The sequence below is a fragment of the Sciurus vulgaris genome, assembly GCF_902686455.1.
Source record: "Sciurus vulgaris genome assembly, chromosome: 2".
NCBI classification, from domain to species: Eukaryota; Metazoa; Chordata; class Mammalia; order Rodentia; family Sciuridae; genus Sciurus; species Sciurus vulgaris.
The window spans coordinates 177,364,458-177,384,599 of NC_136462.1; the positions used below are offsets into that span (position 1 = coordinate 177,364,458).

General features: G+C 45.7%; 1 protein-coding gene across 1 annotated transcript in view; it reads right to left on the bottom strand.

Annotated features, from left to right (window-relative positions):
• Window positions 1-1,922: 1,922 nt before the first annotated feature.
• The window catches only part of PSMF1 (proteasome inhibitor subunit 1), a 29,751-nt gene continuing 11,531 nt past the window's right edge, over window positions 1,923-20,142 (bottom strand). Inside the window, exons 4-7 of the mRNA XM_079128365.1 lie at window positions 15,549-15,734; window positions 4,371-4,424; window positions 3,195-3,353; window positions 1,923-2,671 (exon numbers count right to left, since the gene is read on the bottom strand). Of these exons, the coding sequence (XP_078984491.1) occupies window positions 2,620-2,671; window positions 3,195-3,353; window positions 4,371-4,424; window positions 15,549-15,734 (451 nt within the window). The 3' untranslated portion in view covers window positions 1,923-2,619. The remainder of the gene's footprint in view (window positions 2,672-3,194; window positions 3,354-4,370; window positions 4,425-15,548; window positions 15,735-20,142) is intronic.

Sequence of the window (20,142 nt, forward strand, 5' to 3'; positions counted from 1 at the left end):
GTATTTGTAATAGCCAAAAAGTAGAAGCAACCCAACTTCAAATAGACAAAATGTGAGATATCTTTTTATAATGGAGTCTTACTCAGTCATAAGGGAATGAAGTTCTGATACCATTACTACATGAATGGGTCTTGAAAACACTATGCTAAGTCGAAGCCAGACACAAAGGCCATATAAGTTGAGTGACTCTATTTATGAAAACTGTCCAGAATGGGCGAATCTTTAGAGACAGAAGATAGGCTAGTGGTTGTCTGGGACTGGGAGGGAGAAAATGGGGTGACTGCTCGAGGTTATAGGGTTTGGGGGTGATGGTGGGGAATATATTCATATTCAGGAATCAGATACGGTGATGGACACAACACTGTGAATATACAACCCACTTACCTTTGAAAGGGTAAACTGTGGGTATGTGGATTCTCAATAAAGCTGTTACTTAAAAAAAAGAGGAACAGGTTATTAAGTGCTGATGTTTATTGTTCAGGTTCCAATTTTGGGGGTTCTGTAAAACACACACCAAAACATTTCCACTTGCTGCTTGTTGGTTACTCATGGTCAGAAGAGTGGCCCAGACGAGAATAAGCACCAAGGGCTTGACAGGAAGTCCCTCTAGGTCCCACTCACTCCCCCACACAACGTCCAGAGCACCAGCTGCGTCCCTCAGGATCCTTGCTGCAAGGAGATCCACACAATGGCCGATTCTGCAGATGAGTCACTAATTTTCTCTTTTCAAAAAACAGATAATGTATACTACTCTCTTTTTTGACTTTTGCTATAAGAAAATCTAAATGACAAATTTTTTGTTTAAAATTTATCTTTTCCTTCAGGGCCCTAAAAGTTATCTATCTTCCCTAATTCTGTCTGATGTTCCTCTAAATGCTTCTCTCAATAATAGTTTGTTGTTGTTGCCATTGTAGTTTCTTTCTTTTCTTCTTTTTTTGGTACCAGGGATTGAACCCAGGGACACTTAATCACTGAGACCCATCCCCAGGCTTTTTTTGTATTAGACACGGGGTCTCACTAAGTTGCTGAGGCTGGCTTTGAACTCATGATTCTCCTGCCTCAGCCTCCCAAGCCACTGGGATTCCAGGCATGCGCCACCATGCCCAGTGCTGTGGTAGTTTTACGCAAACTGCCCCAAGTCCCTTGGTTGCAGGTATGGTCCAATTCCAGAACAAAAATGAACACTCCACTCTGCCAGCCCTAAGGAGGGTTATGCGTGACCATGATGGTTATGTCTTTGCCTGACACCTGGTCTTTCTTCACAGCAGAGATGTTTCAAAGGTTTCAGGGTGGCTGGCTCCCTGTCTCTGGGGTATCTCACTACATCGGCTATGACATGATGACATGGGGCTTGCCAGAAATGCCAGGGTGCCTGCTTTTGATAGCCTGCCCACCCAGTTGTTTACCCTGACCATTCCGGGCTGAGCAAACAGACAGGCAATCTTAGGCCACAGAAGCCAGCCTAGCTGGCACCTCAGAAAGCTGCTGCCCACAGGGCAATGACATGTCCTAACTTAGGAAAGGGACCCATGCATGTTGAAATACTGGCTGCAGGGAAAGTGCACAGGGCCTCGGCCTCGCCCCTGGGCTGTGCTCTCTCCACTGCAATACAGGGCTCAGCACCGCCAGAACCTGACAGGCCCGGGTTTCCAGAGGCTGGGGCTCCCTGCCTCCCAAAGTTCAAGGCCACATTTGAATGAAGCCCATTTTCCAATGCTCTTGTCTGGGTCCCCAGAGGGACACAGTTACAGACTCCACACAAACCTTGACCTTTTACTCTTTTCCTTTGGCCAGGTTCCTAGGGAAAGGAAAGAGGCATCAGAGTATTTTGAAGCAGGAAAGGCATCCCAATTTCATAGGGGAGCACAAGGCCCTAAAAGAAGGGACTTCCTTAGGATCACTCAGTAAGTTATGGGGCGAAATGAGAGAGATTAAATTCTGTTTATTCCTCTGCTTATAGGCCACTGCTGCCCAGGCACAGGCGATCCAGAGGGTTGGCCCAGAACAGGAACAGCTGGGACATTTTGCTCTTGTCAGAATGATGCAGTCTGTACACAACGTGCCTGTCCCTGTGAAAGTCATCCTTGTGACCTGTGGGAATTCCAGTCACTCACTGCCATACATGCAGCTAGACTCATCTCAGTAATGTCAGGAGCAACAGTAACACATGAAAGGGAAGTGTCTGAGAGGAATGGGTCCAGGTGGGAAGAGCCATTCAGTCCTACATTCTAAATTCTCACAACTGGAAGGAGCTATGCATTAGTGTAAAAAGAAAAGTGGGAGACTGGCAACACGAATTCTGTATTGACATTTGGTTCTCAATAATAACATCCGAAATGCATTCTGTTCTTATAGCATTGGGTGGAGGGTGTATGTTGCCGGAGTCTCTCTGGTGGTGAGAGACACACACTGATTTCTCTTTGGGACCTATATGCAGCCAGGTGGAGGGCTGCTGTACCTTGGCTCTGATAAGGGACGGGGAGGCAATCCCAGCCAGCCTGCAAACACATGGGCAGAGTCCCTTGCCCCCAGCCCGCGAGAACACGGTTGCTGATGGGGCTGGCGGTGGCAGCTCCAGGAGGGCGGAGGGGAGGCTGGGAGGTCACATTCTTGACGCCTTCACAGGTACATGTCATCGAAGCCCGGCGGGGGGAGGTGGTCTGGGTTGGGTCTGGAATGGAAAGAGGGGCTGGTGAGTTACAGCGAGGGAGGGGGCCGAGGCTGACACAGGCCTGACCTGCACGTTCTCCAGAGCGACAGACCAGCGGCTGGCGGTGTTTAAGAGCACGCACTTCACGGTCAGCAGCCTGGATTTCCATCCTGGCTCTTCTACTCTGGCTACGTTAACTGACCCCTGGGGTCCCCCTTCTCCTATCTGTGAAGTGTGCACAGTACTCTCTACCCGGGACTGCTGCCACCACAGCCAGTGAGCTCCCAACGCATGCTCAACTTTCAGTAAGGGTTCGTCCCTCCTGTACCTCTTGAGACCTCCCTGGAGGGAGGCTGAGGGAAGGGAGGCACAGAGATACAGGGAACTCCTGGCAGGCGCCAGGAAGGCAGCGGCAGGGGCCTGGAGGAGGTGGGAGTGGTGGCACTCTGCTGGTGTCGGGTGTCAGACACCTTCACCTGCTATGCGGAGCTGGGCGAAGCTGCTGTCAGGTCCTATTTCTCAGCACACCTGGGCGAATACTCACCCAGACGGGCTGGTCCCAATGGGCCCGAAGGGGTCAAAGCGAGCTCCTGGGGGCACAGCGCCTGGAGGAAGACGGTTTGGGAGGCCTGAAGATGGGTCAATAAGTGCTCTTGGGAAGCCAGATCTCAAGGGGTCCACAACCATGCCACCTCTCCGACACCTGAGGCAAGAATGGAAGAGGATGACTGGGGTTCTACTCCAGGTGTCCAAGGGGCACATGGCAGCCAGCAGGAAGCAGGCAAAAGCAAGCCACAAAGAGCACGTGGAGGGGCTTGCGACAGTACAGGGAGACATGAAGGCCCGCCACGCCTCCAAAACTGAGGTCCCAGCCAAGTCCTATACCCAAGCGGGGGTGGGGCATTTCGATCAAGAACAGGAGCAAGAACTGGCAGGGCCAATCAGACTGTCCACCACAGGCTCTGTAAGGTGTTCCCTGAGCTCTAAGGACTAATGGTAGCATCAAGACAATTCGTGAGTCCAGGTTTTCTGCTGTCCCTTAGGAGCCACAGGGCAGTCTCTCCTTGTCTGTGGGCTGCCCAAATCTGGCTCCTGACAGCATCTGTTCCTCATGTAGTTGTGCAATCCTGACCTCATGGACTCAGCTAGGATGAGCTGATGCTCCTTACATCCTGAGGTCACATCCGAGTGGCAGTGCAGAGTTAAATGACTTCCCTACTCTCTATAATGAGATGACAGAGATGGAGTTACCTCTCTGCAGGGTAGAGTCAGTCTCAACCATCCTGAGGACGGAGCCTTGCTGGGGTGTGGTAACTGCCGGGTGCAGGCAACTCTCCAGATCTAATGGGGCGCAGGACATCCTTTATCCAGTGAGACGCTGTCTCCACAGCTGGAGCGATAAGCTCTGTGCCCCACTGTGTGCTGCAACCCACCCCTGATAAATCCCGTGTGTCCCTGCATCCAAGGGAAGCCTACTGCCCCCTGCCCAGGTACGGGGGACAGAGGAAGGACAGAGGAGCTGCCTTCTGGCTTGCTCTCCTGGGCGGTTCTGGGTGTGGAGGGCACAGTGAGTGGTAGTGACTTCTCAGCTGCTCAGCAGCCACTGCCTCCTTCACCCCTAAGGAAGAGACTGACGGAAAGTTCTAAAATTAGAAGATAAGCTGGGGCTCAAAGCCACAAGAGCAAGTTTTGTTGCTGCCACCTCCCCAGCAGTACTCACCCAAAAGGGTCCAGGTCTTCTCCCCCGACAGCAAATGGGCCCAGGGGATCACACCTGAAACAAACAAGGGACAATTAGTGCAAGTCCCAGATTGGCCAGGTACCTGGGCTCCCTCAGGCCTGACCCTGAGGCCTATGGGGTCGTAAATGCATTCCTAGCCACGGGAACAGGGGAGATCCCTGCACGAGACCACTACGCAAGAGACATTCCAAAGTGGCTCCTGGCACAGAGGGACAGACAGTATTAGGAGGCAATTAGGTGTGAAGAGCTGATCAGAAGGTGACACCAAGGAGGACCCCAGTTCTTTTTCTTTTTCTTTGGTTATACTGGGGATTGAACCCAAGGGTGCTGTGTCACTGAGCTACATCCCCAAACTTTTTATTTTTTATTTTTTGCACGGTACCAGGGATTGAACTCAGGGGCACTCGACCACGGAGCCACATCCCCAGCCCTGTTTTGTATTTTATTCAGAGACAGGGTCTCACTGAGTTGCTTACTGCCTCACTGTTGCTGAGGCTGACTTTGAACTCACAATTCTCTTGCGTCAGCCTCCCAGGCCTCTGGGATTAGAGGCATACATCACCGTGCACAGCCCAACCTTTTTATTTTGAGACAGGGTCTCAGTAAGTTGCCCAGGCTGGCCTTGAACTTGAGAAATTCTCTTACCTCAGCCTCTCAAACAACTGTGATTATAAGCACACACTGTCATCTTTGTGACAGTTATCATCTTAGTTATCATCTTAGTTCTATGTAAAGATAAAAACATTAACAGTGGTAACCTCCAGATAAACTATTTTATCCACACTTTCCTCAAGTTTTAAAACTTTGCATAAAGAACCAAGAACTTTTATATCAGAAAAATATGGCTCTTAAAACCAAACTCTAAAATTGCAATGCTAAGACCGAAAAGCTTCCCAGGTGGACTGAGATGGCAGTGTGGGGTCACCCAGACTAGAACAGTATTTCTCAGCCTTATCTTCATTATGGCTCTTGCATGAGTTTTAGCTCCACTGTATGCTGTGTGTCCATTTATGCGCTATAGCCCACTGGATGACCAAGGCCACAAACCTTTGCAATCTCTCTGGTTCTCCCGTCTCCCTGCAAGAACAAATTTCTCCTTTCATTGAGGATGCGTAACAATGTGGGGCATAAATGAGTGGATGCTTTCTCTGAGCAATCCTGCAGTATCTCTAACATAAACACACAAAGTGTAATCTGTTTTTCCCAAGTCTTATATATCGTCATATTCTTTGATCTGATTATTTTACACCAAGGTATCCATCTTGAAGAAGGAATCTGGCACTCATATTAAGATGTATCCATGAAGACTTCAATCAGGGAAACTGGGATTGGCCTAAACGGGGACCAGCTAGGTACATCCCTATGTGCAGCCATGGAAACAACAGAAACAATGTTCTCAGAATGCTTTAAAAATGTGCAGAAGATGCTTATGTTCTAGGGCTGTGTGTGGGGAGGGGTTTATTAAGCGCCCAGGGGAACGACTGAGAAAAGAGTGTGGGGGGTGTCGGGGGGTGTGGATGGAGGAGGTGTGAATAAAACTAGAAAGGAGCATGCTGCAAGTGCGACCAGTGACAGTCACTCCGGGGTGGCGAGGTTCTTCTTTGTATTTCCCATAAAGGATATGGAGATGGATGTAATAAAACAAAAAAGATTCTGTATTTTAAAGTGTGTGCTTTGGAATCTGCTCAGAACTCTGGCGAGCAATACAAATATCTCGCTGCTGGAGCAGGGGCGGGTTCCTGCCAGCACAGGACAGCTTATGAAGAGCAGCTGATCCGAGCTCACTGGTGAGAGCCATCCATAGGAGAACGAGGAGGGAATCCAAAATAAGTGCTCCTCCAGTCAGTTCCACCCAATGGGCTGGAAAGGACATGGAAGTATCGGCGGGACAAAGTCAGGGTCCCAAGGGAATTCCTCCTGACCTCGGTTACCGCTCCCCAGCCAGGGCTCATGAAGACAGCACCCGTGGCTTCTGGTGGCCTCCAGCATCTAGCCTCTCTGGAGACAGGCCAGGTGGTGCCTGAGGGCAGCAAGCATCCTACCTAACTCCACCAAGTGCCCCTACACAGCAGCAGACACAGGGGCTTCTGGTGGTTGTTAAAATACCCGGGAGTAAAGGCTCCGATTGTTCCTGAGATATGAAGCCAGTTTTACTTTTCCGTCTGGACCACAGAGACTGAAAAACGAAGAACCAGAACAATGCCGGCTCGGAAGGCAGCTCCGAGGCCCACCCCAACCACAGCGCGCTGGAAATTGTCAGAGCATTCTGTTCACAATCGGCTCGCGCAACACACACGCGCTCTGGGAACTCACTATGCGCATGCTTAGAACCCATTTGAAACTCTTCCTCTCCACAGCTCTCGTGGCCAAATCTTGGTCCTAGATGTGCTTAATGAGGCCCTAGGGATTTAAAATTTCTCTTTCTTTCTTTTTTAAAATATGGTCCTTGAACTTAATCCCTGATTCCTTCATCTGGTAATCAGCTGAAGGACTGAGGAAACTAACCACTGAGGAAAACTGCATGGCAGGGCCCACCGGGGCAGGATGTCCTGGCTGCCAAAGTGGCCCCTCCAAGGGACTGGATGGAGGGCCATCTTGAAGACAGAGATTCCCTCCCAAGAAGCAGCCCTTTTATATCAGAAGAACAAGCCTCCCCTGGGCATGGAAGTCCACCTGCCATCCCTCTAATGGCTGAGGTGGCTAGGGAGCTGGAAAGACCCAGGGACCAGGAGCCAGAGGCATATTCTGGACTTTGGTTTTAGGATACTCCAGCTGGCTGGCAGCAGCCTGTTGCAAAGCTCCGAGTCTCGGTCTTTCAAATGTAAAAGCTAACAGCACACAGGGGACGCCATGACAGCAACGTAGCTTCCAGTTGGCAGGAGAGGCCTAAAAGAAGGGACTAACAGCAGTCGCTGCCGTTTACTGCGGGCTCGCCTGTGTCAGACATTGCGTTAATTTTTAAAAATTTAGTTTCTGAAAAAGATGGATTTTTCAGGTTTAGTTTTTCAAATAGGTAATGCATTCCCCAGTTTTAAAATTCACGAGTGAAAAAGGCGGATATAAAGGTTCATAATTTTGGGTCAGATGTTTTGGAACTCAGAATTTTTCATTATATTTTGGAAAGGTTAGATGGCAATACCAGCATATATTGTGTAATGCTTCCAAGAAGGGCCCTATAACCAATACGCTAATATTTATGCAAAACTGATGAATATTCTCATTTAAGTAGGATGAATGAAGATATAAAGAGCTTCGCACCACTTTGGGTTTTGCCTTCGGTAAGTTTTGATACCAAGCAAAACAAACTTCTGGTTTTTAGTTCTTTTAAGAATCGTGGATAAGAGATTATAAATCTGTAATAGTCAAAATCCTCTCTCCTGTTCTTGTCCCCAAGTCCACCCAGACAACAGCATCAGTTTCTGGTACATTCTTCCAAAGACACTCTGCAGATATGTGCAACTATGTATTGCTGCTACTTTTTAAACAAATCAAAGTGCTGATTTCCCTACATGCATTGCTCCATCTTTAGAGCAGCCCTGACTAGGCCTGCTTTCTTCTATATTTTATAGACGAGGCTGGGAGGGCCCAGGCTTCTCGCACTTTTAATCCGGTGTGTTGAAACTAGTTACCATTAATGTGATTGTTTTTATGTTTAGATTTACATCTACCATTTTATGATTGGTTTTCCAATTGTTCCCTTTATATTTTCCCATTTCTTCTTTCTTGTTATTATTCAATTTTAACCTATTTTTGACTATTTCCTTTTGTGCAGTGTTTTGGTGGTTGCTCAGGAATATTACAATATACATAACTTTTTACATTATACTTAAAAGTAACATTTTACCATTTCAAGTGGAATTGAGACCACATACGTGGTCTCCACTTAACATCTTTATGTGAATTGTCACATACTACATTACTTTGAAAACCCCATCATAGAATATCACTAATTTTTGCTTCCGACTATAAAACACATCTTAGGGAACTCAAGAGAACAGTCTATTGTATCACCCAGATATTTTCCATTTCTATTGCTCTTCTGTTATTTCTGATGTCTCATGTCTCCATCTAGTGTCACTTCTTTCTATCTCAAGAATTTCCCTTTGTGATTCTTTTTGAGAAGATCTGATTCTCATTTTCCTTTCACTGAGACAATCTCGATATTCTTCAGAAATGAAGGTGAACTCTTCACTGGACATATTCTTTTTTCTCAACACTAAGAATGTCATTTCACTTTTTCTAATCTCCATGGTTTCCGATGAGAAATTAATAATCAAATTCTTATTTCCTCTGAGTGATACGCTGTTTTTCTCTAGCTGTGTTCGAGGCGTTTGCCTTTACTTTTCGGCAGTCTACGGTATGTTTAGGCATGGACTTCTTCAGGTTAATCCCGCTGACAATCTGCCGAGCTTTCAGATCATCGGTTGGTTTTCTTTACTAGACGGAGGCTGCCAGCACCATCTTCTTTGAATGTTTCTTGGGTGATGCACTTTCTCCACCCCCTCCAGGACTCTAATGGCCCTAAAGTGAGACCTTTATAATTGTCCCGCAGATTCCCAAGACTTTGTTTTTAAATCTTTTCTCTCTGTTGTTCAGTTAGGTAGTTTTTACTGATCTATCTTTAAATTAATAAACTTAAGTCAAATCAATTCACCGAACAGATAGTAATTTTGCTGTACTTTTCAGTTCTAAAATGCCATTTCATTCTTCTTTACATCTTCTATTTGCTTTTGACTATAAAACACATCTTAGGGAACTCAAGAGAACAGTCTATTACATTACCCAGATATTTTCCATTTCTATTGCTGAGACTTCCTATCATTTCATTCATTTCAAGGCTATTTACCTTCACTTCTTGTAGTATTTTTACAATAGTTGCTTTAAAGTCTTTGTCAAATAATTCTAACATCTGTGTCATCTTGGTATTGGCATCTGTTGACAATCTTTTTGTGAGCTGAAATATTCTTGGTTCTTTTATGCCCAGTAATTTTGGACTTTATCCCAGACATGTTGAACATTTTGCTATGAGACTGAGTGAGAATCTTGTATTTTTATTTTAGCAGGCAATTAGCCCAGTTCGGTTTGGACTCCAACTCTGGTTTCACTGTCAGGTCTGTTTTTACAGCCTGTGGTACTACTAAGATCTGCACTGTACACGCGCTGTCGAGGGCCAGTCTGAAACCTGGTGGTGGCTGTCCTGTGGTTCTGGCCTTGCAGTGTCTGATATACTGTTTTAGGATCAGATCCACTTATGTATAGTTTGCAAGCAAGGCCAGGAGTTCTTTGTGAGTTCCTTCTCCTCTGCTGTCTTTTAGTACTTTTCCAGGGGGATTTCAAAAACTTTTTAAATGTGATCAATACAAAGTCCCCTCCCTTATTAGAACCACCCAGTGGCTTCCCACTGCCCCGACCTTGGCCCCAAGGCTCCATGCACCCTGGCCTATGCTGACACCACCACGGCCTCTCCTGCCCTCTACCCCACTGGTGTACTATGCTCCAGTCATGTGGACCTTCTCTTCGTTCTTCAAAAAACTAAAGCCACAATCACCTCTTCTGAAACTGGTGATACACATGCCAGAAGGAGGAAATGCTAAGGGTGACTCCTGCTCCAATGCTCATGAGCTGCTCTGCTTTGGGCGAGCTGACCAACCTCTCCGTGCTGTTTCTTTTCTATGAACTGAGGATGCTGACAGTAGCTACCTCGTTCTCTTATGATGAGGATTAAAAGAGGCTATGTTTACTTTACACTTAACGTACTCTTGGAACACAGCAGGACTCAACTAATACTAATCATGTTAGCATGTTAACGGTCAGAACCTTGTTGGGAATCCTTCAGAGAAAAAAAACCTGAGGGTCCCAACCAGGTCATTTTTCAAAACATTCTGATGGATCCCAAGGATCACCCAAGGATCAACTCCAGCTCCACAGCACACACTGCCCTTGTGGTTTGGTCCTCGTGCTTATTTGCCTCTTCTCCTCACGTGCTGGCACAGGGACCCCCCCCCACTGACACACAAGACGATTACACGGCTCCACTGGTACCCACTGTTCCCTTGGCCATGAAAGCCAATTGCCCCAATGTCATGACATTTTTTTATAGGTCTTTTAAAGTGTGGCTTGGCATCATCTCTGTGAAGTCTTTCCTTCTATCCTGTCCCACTTCAGACTAATTGCTCTTCTCTGAATTTCAGCACGTCTCAGATACATTTCTGTTACTGTTTCAAAAAAGACTTATGATCTGGACCGAAAAGGCAATTAGCCCTAATCTAATGGAAACTACTTGAAGGTTGGGCCACACCTCATGGGACATTCCAGTGCCTAGGTACCCATGAGGAACACTTAAACAAACTGACTTGGGGATAAGGAAAAGCAAAGGCCTTAGTTAGCCTCAAGTTCCAATCCTGGCTTCTCTATGATCCCAGAAACTGTGAGATCTCCAAGGCCTAGTCTTTTCTTCTATAAAATACAGATAATACTATCTATTTCTCTAAAAGAGAATGTTTATTAGAGTACCCTGCTTGCTACAGCATGAAGCATTCAAGAAGTAGTATTGATATTCTACTGTTATAACACAATTTTTGCTTCTTATAGGTTGTAATGAAGTTACTTACTATATAGGAACCTCAGATTCCTTAAGTGCAAAATGGGGATAGCGCTTACTGATCTGGCGGAGGTGTTGAGAGATTAAATGAGAACATGTGGATGAAATTCCCAGCATGTTATCTAGAATAGGTAGCATTCAATAATTAAACATGACATACAGAAATACTATTGAAGTAACTTTGGTGTCCATGGGGAAAAACCACAAGGTTCAAGATTATTTGAGGAAAACAAAGAGTGTAAATTTTAGGGATAAGGAATAATAGTTTCACAATTAATAAAAAATGAAAATTATTCAGGTGGCATAGGCGGAGGGTATTCTTTTCAAAATATACTACCGAATGAAATGGCTATCAATATGGAAAACTATGAAATTCACACTGCACATAAAAATTTATTCTAAGTGGACTGAAGATCTAAATATAAAAGGTAAAACGATAAAGGTTCTTAAAGAAAATATGAGATTTCTTAAACAGACCAAAAAATTACCAACAATAAAGGGAAAGATTGATAAGCTAGATTCTATTAAAAATTAAGAATGTTTTAATAAAAAAATCCACCATGAACAGAGTAAAAAGGCAAGCTATAGAGGGGAGAAAGATTCACAATATAAATATCTAGCAAAATCCAGGATAAGGAATGCCTACAAGCCACAAAATGTCAGGTGAACCAACAGGAAAAATGGACAAAAGATTTGAATTGTGTCCTCACAAAAGAAGAAATCCAAATGGCTAGCACTCCTAAAAACAAATAAGCAAAGAAGAAATCCAAATGGCTAGCACTGCTGAAAACAAAAACTTCAAAAAAAGGCCTCTGGACACGGAGTCAAAACTACTTTATCTTAGCAGCTTTTTGCTTTCTCAGCTGCATTGCCATCTGCCCTGAGGGTGAGCGGCCAAGGCCTCCGCATGAACCAGAGCAGTGGCGCCACCTAGTGGCCACGTGCGGCCCTCACAACGCCCCCTCACTTCCTTGATGGACGGGTAAAAATTATCGAGTTTTTAAAAAAAACTCAATCTTTTTTCAATTTCTTTTTTTAGCTTTAGATGGATACAATACTTTTATTTTCTCTTACTTATTTTATGTGGTGCTGAGGATCAAACCCAGTGCCTCACACGTCCCAACCATCCCAGCCCTCAAAAATCTCAATCTTTGAGTACATACCTTTTTAATATTCTGTGTGAAAGAGAAGTACTTATGCAGTTGTTTCAGTTTTTAGCTGAACTGGCCACTTGTGCAAGGAAAACCATTTGTGTGTGTGTTTTGTTTTTTGTACCAGCGATTGAACCCAGGGGTGCTTAACCACTGAGCCACATTCCCAGCCCTTTTTAAATTTTATTTAGAAATAGGGTCTCCCTAACTTGCTTAGGACCTCACTAAGTTGCTGAGGCTGGCTTTGAACTTGCCTGGTGATACTCCTGTCTCAGCCTCCTAAGCTGCTGGGATTATAGGCGTGAGCCACCATGCCAGGCAAGGAAAACCTTTTCTACTAGAAAGAATGACAAACCATGTTTACTCGACTTGGCTACACAGTTGATATTTTTTCCAAAACAAAGTGTCCCGTTACTTCAAGGAAAACAATGGACAATAATTATAGTCAATGATAAAATTCAAAATTTTAAGCAAAAAAATTGTCAATTTGGAAATCTGTTTCCAACTTTAGCTTGATGGCATTCTAGTACTCTTCAGATGAGATTTTATTAATGAAAATGATTTTTTGATATTATAAAATAAAATGTATCACCTTTTACCAGGTCTGCATATCTCAGTGAATCAATATTTTCTGAATGGTCAAATGCCTGATCTTCCCAGGAGCAGTGGTACATGCCTGTAATCCCAGCAGCTCAGGAGGCTGAGGCAGGAGGATGATGAGTTCAAAGCCAGCCTCAACAATATTGAGTTGCTAACCAACTCGGTGAGACCCTGTCTCCAAATAAAATACAAAATAGGGCTGGGGATGTGGCTCAGTGGTTGAATGTCCCTGAGTTCACTCCCTGGTACTAAAACAAAAAAACAAAAAGCAAAAAACGAAAAACCTCATTCAATACCACGCATGGGGATCCATCTTTTTCAAAAGGCAGGATACACAGCAGATTTTAATGTAACAGATGTAAGTTCACAGATATGGATTCAGATTCCACATTGCTACCAACCCTTCAAAAAACTATCAGATGTCAAGTTTTGGTGTAATAGCAAAGAACAGACACACAAAGAATATTTGAAAAAGTTATTAAACTACTTTTTCCCCAATAAGATAACTATGTAAAGCTTTAACAAAAACAAGTCCTCTAGAGACTGAATTTCACAAGCACAAACAAGAATCCAGCTGGGGTGTAGCTCAGGGGTAGAGCATGTGCTCAGAATGCGTGAGGGCCTGGGTTCCATCCCCAGCACCAAACAAACAAAGAGAAACACCGAATCTAGTGATCATCTATTCAGTCAGATATTAAAAGATTTTTTAAAATGCTAAACAATGTCACTCTTCTTACTAAATTTTTTATTTTGAAAAGATATTTTCATTAAAGTTGGTTATTTAGGTCAATATAAAATGGGCTGTTATTTTTAAATGCATGAGTAAATGGATATTTTTAAAGTCTGAAATAATTTCTAATGTAGTAAATGTTGGTAGATATCCAAACAGGAGCTCTTTGGGGGCTTCAGTAATTTCTGAAAGTACAAGATGATCTCTGAGACCAAAAAGTTTGCATCTGCCAGCAAAGGGAATACAACTCAAGGGGGCTAAGTATAAGGAAAAACAAGTATAAGGAAACACACACACACACACACACACACACACACACACAATTTATAATGAATTATAAATGCTTGAAGTACCCCATAGAGGTTAGGCAATAAAAGAAAAAAATAATAAAATATCAGATCTAAAAAAGATATACTTAGCATTTTAGTAAATATTAGTAAGAAAACAGAACACAAACTCTTTGAAACATTCAAAAATCACAAGTAAAGATAGAATAAAAATGAATTTAGAATGATATAAATAAGACTTTATATCTAATGATTTATTTTTAGTGAACCTGGTTAAGCATAGGAAAAACTGGCTTTTCAATACAAGGGACAGGGTTTGGGGCAGAATGAGACAGACGGAGCAGTTATAATGGCAAGAAAAAAAGTTACGCTTAGATAGAAAACAAAACAAAGTCCTTTCCTTATAGACAGACAGTCTTTGCTCATCTGTCCTAGAGAACTTGGGCGGAGGACAGACCTGCTATCTGTGCCCAGTTCTCCATTACAAGGTGAGTCCTCCAGCTACACTTCTAAGCCAGAAGCGCCCAGCATCAAACCCAGAAGCAGACCCCTCTCTCTCGATGAGCTCCAGACACAGGTCACTCCACACAGTGGAAGACAAATGTCTTTATGTCAGGGAAGACACCCGACCTCAGTTAGCATTTGGAGGTTTCCAGGCATGAGACAGGTAAAATGTGGGCGTGTCAGGTGAGGGGTGAGTGACAGGTCTGTGTCCCTGGGAAGGGGCAGAGGCTGCTATTTTGGCTCAGTGCACCTGCCAGGGCTACACCCTGACAGCTGCTTGGGAGGTGCCACTTCACTCCATGTCTACAAACCTTCCCCACTCAACCGCCATCTGGCAATTGTTTTCTTAAATCATGCCACCATGTCTAAGCAGCTCGTAGCCAGAGCACTTCATGAAGTGAGGACATCTGGAGCTGAGGCCTGGCTCTGTCTCTTGATGAATGGCTGGCGACCCTAAGCAGGTCTTACCTCTGTTACCTTCTGTGAAATAGGAAGGTTGGATCAGGAAAGCTGTTCTCAATCTTTTCAACCACTCTTTAATTTTTTCCACTCTCTCTACAGGACTAATATTTTCAAAGATTTTTGCCAAACAGGCTTATCTACTATTATAACAATTAAATTGATTTACCATTTTTAATTAAATAGAAGTATATAACTGCAAACCAGAATAAAACAGCAATGGCGGTTAACGATTATTGAGTGCTACCCGGTCAACCCCACCCTTACTTCCTCCTCATGGGCTCCAGACAGGGAAGCCACCTCAGCTAGAGATTAAGGTCTCTGGACTTGGTTGCCTTCTTCAGAGCAGAAGCCTTCAGCCCGAATGCTGCTCTCCTAATCCGTAGAGACCCTGGATGTGACTCACTCATGCATTGTGGTGTTCTGGAAGACTTTTAAGTTGTCAGGGAAGTCGATGATGGAAGCGCATCCCCTTTCCCGAATTACTTCTACATCTTTGCATTTTGCCAAACAGCCTGGGCCAGGGCCCTGCGCAGAGCTCTGGAGTGAATAACCAGGACTCCATCGCCTGGGCAGCTGCCCTGGACTACTGCATGCGAGTCCCCCAGAAATGGCCCTGGGTGAACCTGGGGCTGTGTGTGGCGGGAAGGAGAGGGGCAGCCTGTGATCCACCTGTATCTCCGCTTCCTAGCTGCATCCACCAAGACCTTGACAATTCTGCTGAAGACACTCGGGGCCAGGGAGGGGGCAGAATGGTGGGCGGGGAAGGCGGCTGGGATCCTGCAGCGGACTGACGCCTGGGTTATCTGCAAGGGAAGGACTCACCAGGGAGGCTGCCGGCTGGTGTGCGGATGGTGAGGGGGAATCCGGAGGGGGTCCACCTCTCTGGCAGTGGCAGGGGGGAACTCCCGATGGGGACTGCTGACACTGGCCTTGTCCCACTGCTCATGGAGGGGTGTGATGAGCCCAGACACGATGCGGGACCGCAGCTCCTCACTGTTCTTGTAGGTCCTGCAGGAAGGAGGCGAGGAGTCAGTAGCTTGCAGTCGTCTGGCAACCCTGCATGCCGGGTGCTGGCGGCGGCAATGGCGGCGGCGGCCCTGGTAGCCCTTGGGCTGTCTGCAACGGTGGGACCGGGCCGTCCGGCGGACCTGGGTGAGGGGGGCAACAGCCCGGCGCTGTCTCCGAGATTTGGGCCTAAGCTTCTTAGGCATCTGAGTTGCCCCTCCCCGCTTACCACCCCATTAGAAAGAGGTGAGGGTGTCGGGGCACAGGGCCTGGACTGGCTGCCTCTGCCCGCACCCCACCCCTCCCCAGCTTCATTGTGTGTTCATCACCCCGTGTCACGGGAAGGGTCATGGAAGGAAAGGGCTCCATGGGAAGGACGAACCAGTTCCTGATCTGGGCAGGCAGGGCTCTGTGGGCCTAAGGTCCACTTCTGTCAGTAATTCGGGGTCACTGGGAAGTCCAGTCCTATCATCTGTCCCTTCCTGCCTGAGAGACAAGGAATGTGAGGTGCAGCTGAGCTGCTGAGGCGGCGTCCGCAGGAGTGCACAGAGCCCAGTCCCGGTGGTCCACAATGAGCCACGCCCGGGCCCTAAAGCAAAGGCATAACTGAACCCACACAGAACGTGTTCCCTGACCGCAGCGGTCCTATCAGCAACCACAGCAGAAGGAAGCCTTTAAATACAGGGACGTTAAACAAAACCCACTTCTAGGTGACCCGGGGACCAAAAAGGAAGTCCAAAAAAGTTACACAGCCCTGAATTAGAATCAGAACACGGCGAATTAAAATGTGGGGTACGCAGCTAAGCACCGCTGAGGAATCATCACGTTAAGTGCTCACCCTGGAAGACAGGAAAGATCTCAAATCACTAGTCAAAATTCTGACCTTAAGAACCTGGAAGAAGAGCAAATTAAACCCAAAGCAGGCAGAGGTAAGGAAATAATAAAGATATGAAATCAATAAAACCGAAAACAGGAAAAGGAGAGAAAATTAATGAAACAAAAACTTGGTCCTTCGAAGAATAAGTAACACGGAAAAACTCCTAGTAAGACTGACAAACATAAAAAGAGATGATGCCCTAGCGCAAGAGTGAAACGGGCGATTGTAAAAGCTCTGTAACCACCAAAGGATAAGCAAACGCCAAGAACCACTTCACCCAACAACTCGGAACAACCGACTCTTCCGAAACCATCACGACAACATCTCTGAAATATGTAATCTAAATAGTTCTAGTAAAGTAACCCCTTCCCCCAAATCTGCAGGTCTAGATGATTATTGTTAAGTCTACTAAGTATTTAAAACCAATTTACTGTCCCTCCCAGAAAAAGTAAGAGAACACTTTCAAAGTCATTTTATAGTTAGTATTAGTCTGACATCAAAACTAGACAAAATGCAAAAAACCTGTACAGACTAGGATCACCTACGAACTTAGAAGCAAAAACCCTCAAATGAAACATTAACAAACTCAATATAAAGAAGTATAAAAATTACATACCATAGAACTTATTCTGGTTATACAAAGTTAGTCTAAGAGTCACAAATGAATCAATGTAACCTACCACATCAATAAACTAAAGATCATATGATCATGTCAACTGTACAGAAAAAACACTTGACAAAACAACAGGACAGTTGGGCATGGTGGTGCACACCTGTAATCCTAGTGTCTTGGGAGGCTGAGGCAGGAGGATCAAAAATTTGAGGATGGCCTCAGCAACTTAGGGAGACCCTATGTCAAAATAAAAAGTAAAAAGGCTAAGGATGGGGCTCAGTGGTTAAATACCCCTGGGTTCAATACCTGGCACCAAAAAACAGAAACAAACAAAAAAACAACTCAATAGGATAAATCCATTCATGATTTAAAAAGCTCAACAAATTAAGAACAGAGGAACCAAGAACAGAGAACTTCCTCAGCTTAATAAAGAGCATCAACAAAACACTGATAGCTACTGAGAGACCTACTGGGGGAGGACTGAATGCTTTGCCCCAGTGTTGGGAACAAGCAAGGTGTTCTCTCTCTCTACTCTTGTGCACCATAATACTGGAGGTTACACGCACTTCAATGAGTCAAGAAAAAGAAAGCACGTAAAGATTGAAAAGTGAGGAATAAAACTGTCTCTATTTGCCTATGACATAACAGTCTACTTTGAAATTCCCAAGAAAATCTACCCCCAAAAATTGCAAATTAAAGCCTTTATAAGATATCACTGCCAATCTATCAGAAAAATAACATATAACCAAACACTGGCAAAGATGCAAAGAAATGGGATCATGCATACACTTGGTGGTGACATAAAATGGAACGGACACTCTGGAAAACATTTTGGCTATTTCTTATAAAACTAGACATGAAATTATCACTGTACTCTTGGGCATTTGTCCCAGAGAAGTGAAACTTAAGACCATACATAAGCTTGTACATGAATGTTCATAGCACTTTTATTTGTAAGAGCAAAAGTCTGGAAACAATCCAAGTGTCCTTTAACCAATGAACGGCTAACCTGTGGCATATGCACACCATGAACTGCTACTCAGCAAACAGAACAAACAGGAATGTACACTTCGACTCAGATGGACCACAAGGGCATTACGTTGAATGAGAAAAAGCCAATCTCAAAAGATTACATATTATGTAATTCCATTTATATAAAATGTTTGAAATGAGAAAATTCTAGATAGGAGAACAAACTGCCAGGGGGTTAGTAACCTGAGGTTGGGGAGTAGGGACAGCTATAAAAGAGCATCAGGAGAGATTCCTGTGGTGACGAAAATGTTTTTCTTCATTGTATCTATGTTAACAACCGTTGTGATACTGTAGTATAGTTCTGTAAGACATATCTTATCACTGGGTAAAATGTATAGTGGCTATGCAGTGTCTAATGTTTCTCAGAATTGCACATTAAGTCCACAATTATCTCAAAATAGTAATCCCAGTGGCTCAAGAGGCTAAGGCAAGAAGGATGGCGAATTCAAAGCCAGCCTAAGCAATTCAGTGAGACCCTGTCTCTAAATAAAATACAAAATAGGGCTGGGGTGTGGCTCAGTGGCCGAGTGCCCCTGAGTTCAATCCCTGGTACCAAAAAGAAAAAAAAAAAAATTATCGTACAGCTGTAAAACAACTCGAGAATGAGGTTAGATGAGTGTTTCAGGATTCTCTGGCACAGGAGGCCAGCCGGAGGGCAGGCAGAGGAGCTGAGCGGACGAGGCTGGGCCTGTTTCCTGCCTGGTCCTCCCACAGCAGCTCCACTCTCTCTCACTCAGCGTTCAGACTGAGGAACCTCGCGCTGCAGGAAGAGCTCCAGCAGCCAAAAGCCCACGGGCTGCAAAGGCCAGGCGGGTCCAAGGGCCTGTGGCCACGCCCTCCTGCACCAGCCAGGCTCCCGCTCTGCACAGCCTCCGTGTCCCAGCGTGGTGGGGACGAGGCCTACTCCTGCGGTGGGTGGAAGTCCTCTGCCTCTCCAGATGTTCATCAATAGCACTCGGGCCCAGCTGAAGAACTGCCGAGTCCCGAATTGGAAGTTCTGCAATTCCTAGAACAACTGTCATTTTGGTAGAGGCAAAAGACAGCCATCATCCCGTCTGACAGAAAAGGCATGGCAGAAAGGGACAAAGTAGGTTTACACTCCTTAGCCAATCACAGCGTACCCACGGAGGGCACGACGTCCTTCCCAGAGCGGGGAGCCTGCTGCGATGGCCTGGCACGAGGGCCAGATGGAGGAAGGACGGGAGGCAGCGCAGCCGCTGGCTGGAGCCGAGGAGCCGCTGGGGCCTCAGTTTCCATGGAGATGAGTGTCTCTTCCTGTGCGGACTCCTAGCCAGCCTCGCTAGACGCCCTGCGGCTGCCCTCCCGGTCTGTCCTCGGCTCGCCCCTCAGCAGTTCTATTGAGCCCCCATTCCACAGTAATCAAAGGACAAGACGCAACTTCCTCCCACAAGCCCCACACGCACAAGCCCCAGTGACAAATGTGTTCAGAAAAACAAATGGCTCGCTGAGTTGGCGGGGTACGTTCAATGCTCCAATGCTCATTAGAGCGGGAGCAGCCTGTGCAATTCCTAGCTTCTTCCACAGGTTTTCTCGATTTCTCTCCCAGTGGAAGTCTAGAATGAAGCCAAGAGAGCACATTCCAAATGGCCTCCTCTCCCCTCCAGGGGCCCAGGAGTCATGTGTGGGTGTCACCCAGAAGAGCAGCTCTCTGCCAGGCCAGGCACTTGCCCCTTCCTTCATTCACTTTTTGAAACAGACCCCATCATCCTGCCCTCAAGGTGGCCTTGGAAAGTAGGGAAGAAAAACTCCAAGAAGCTTGTCAGAAAACACGCACTCACTAAATCCTACAAGAAGGCTTGGAAACACCAGTTATGGCGGCCAGGGAAGGCTTCTCTGAGGAACTGACATGTTTGTTAGAATCAGAGGAG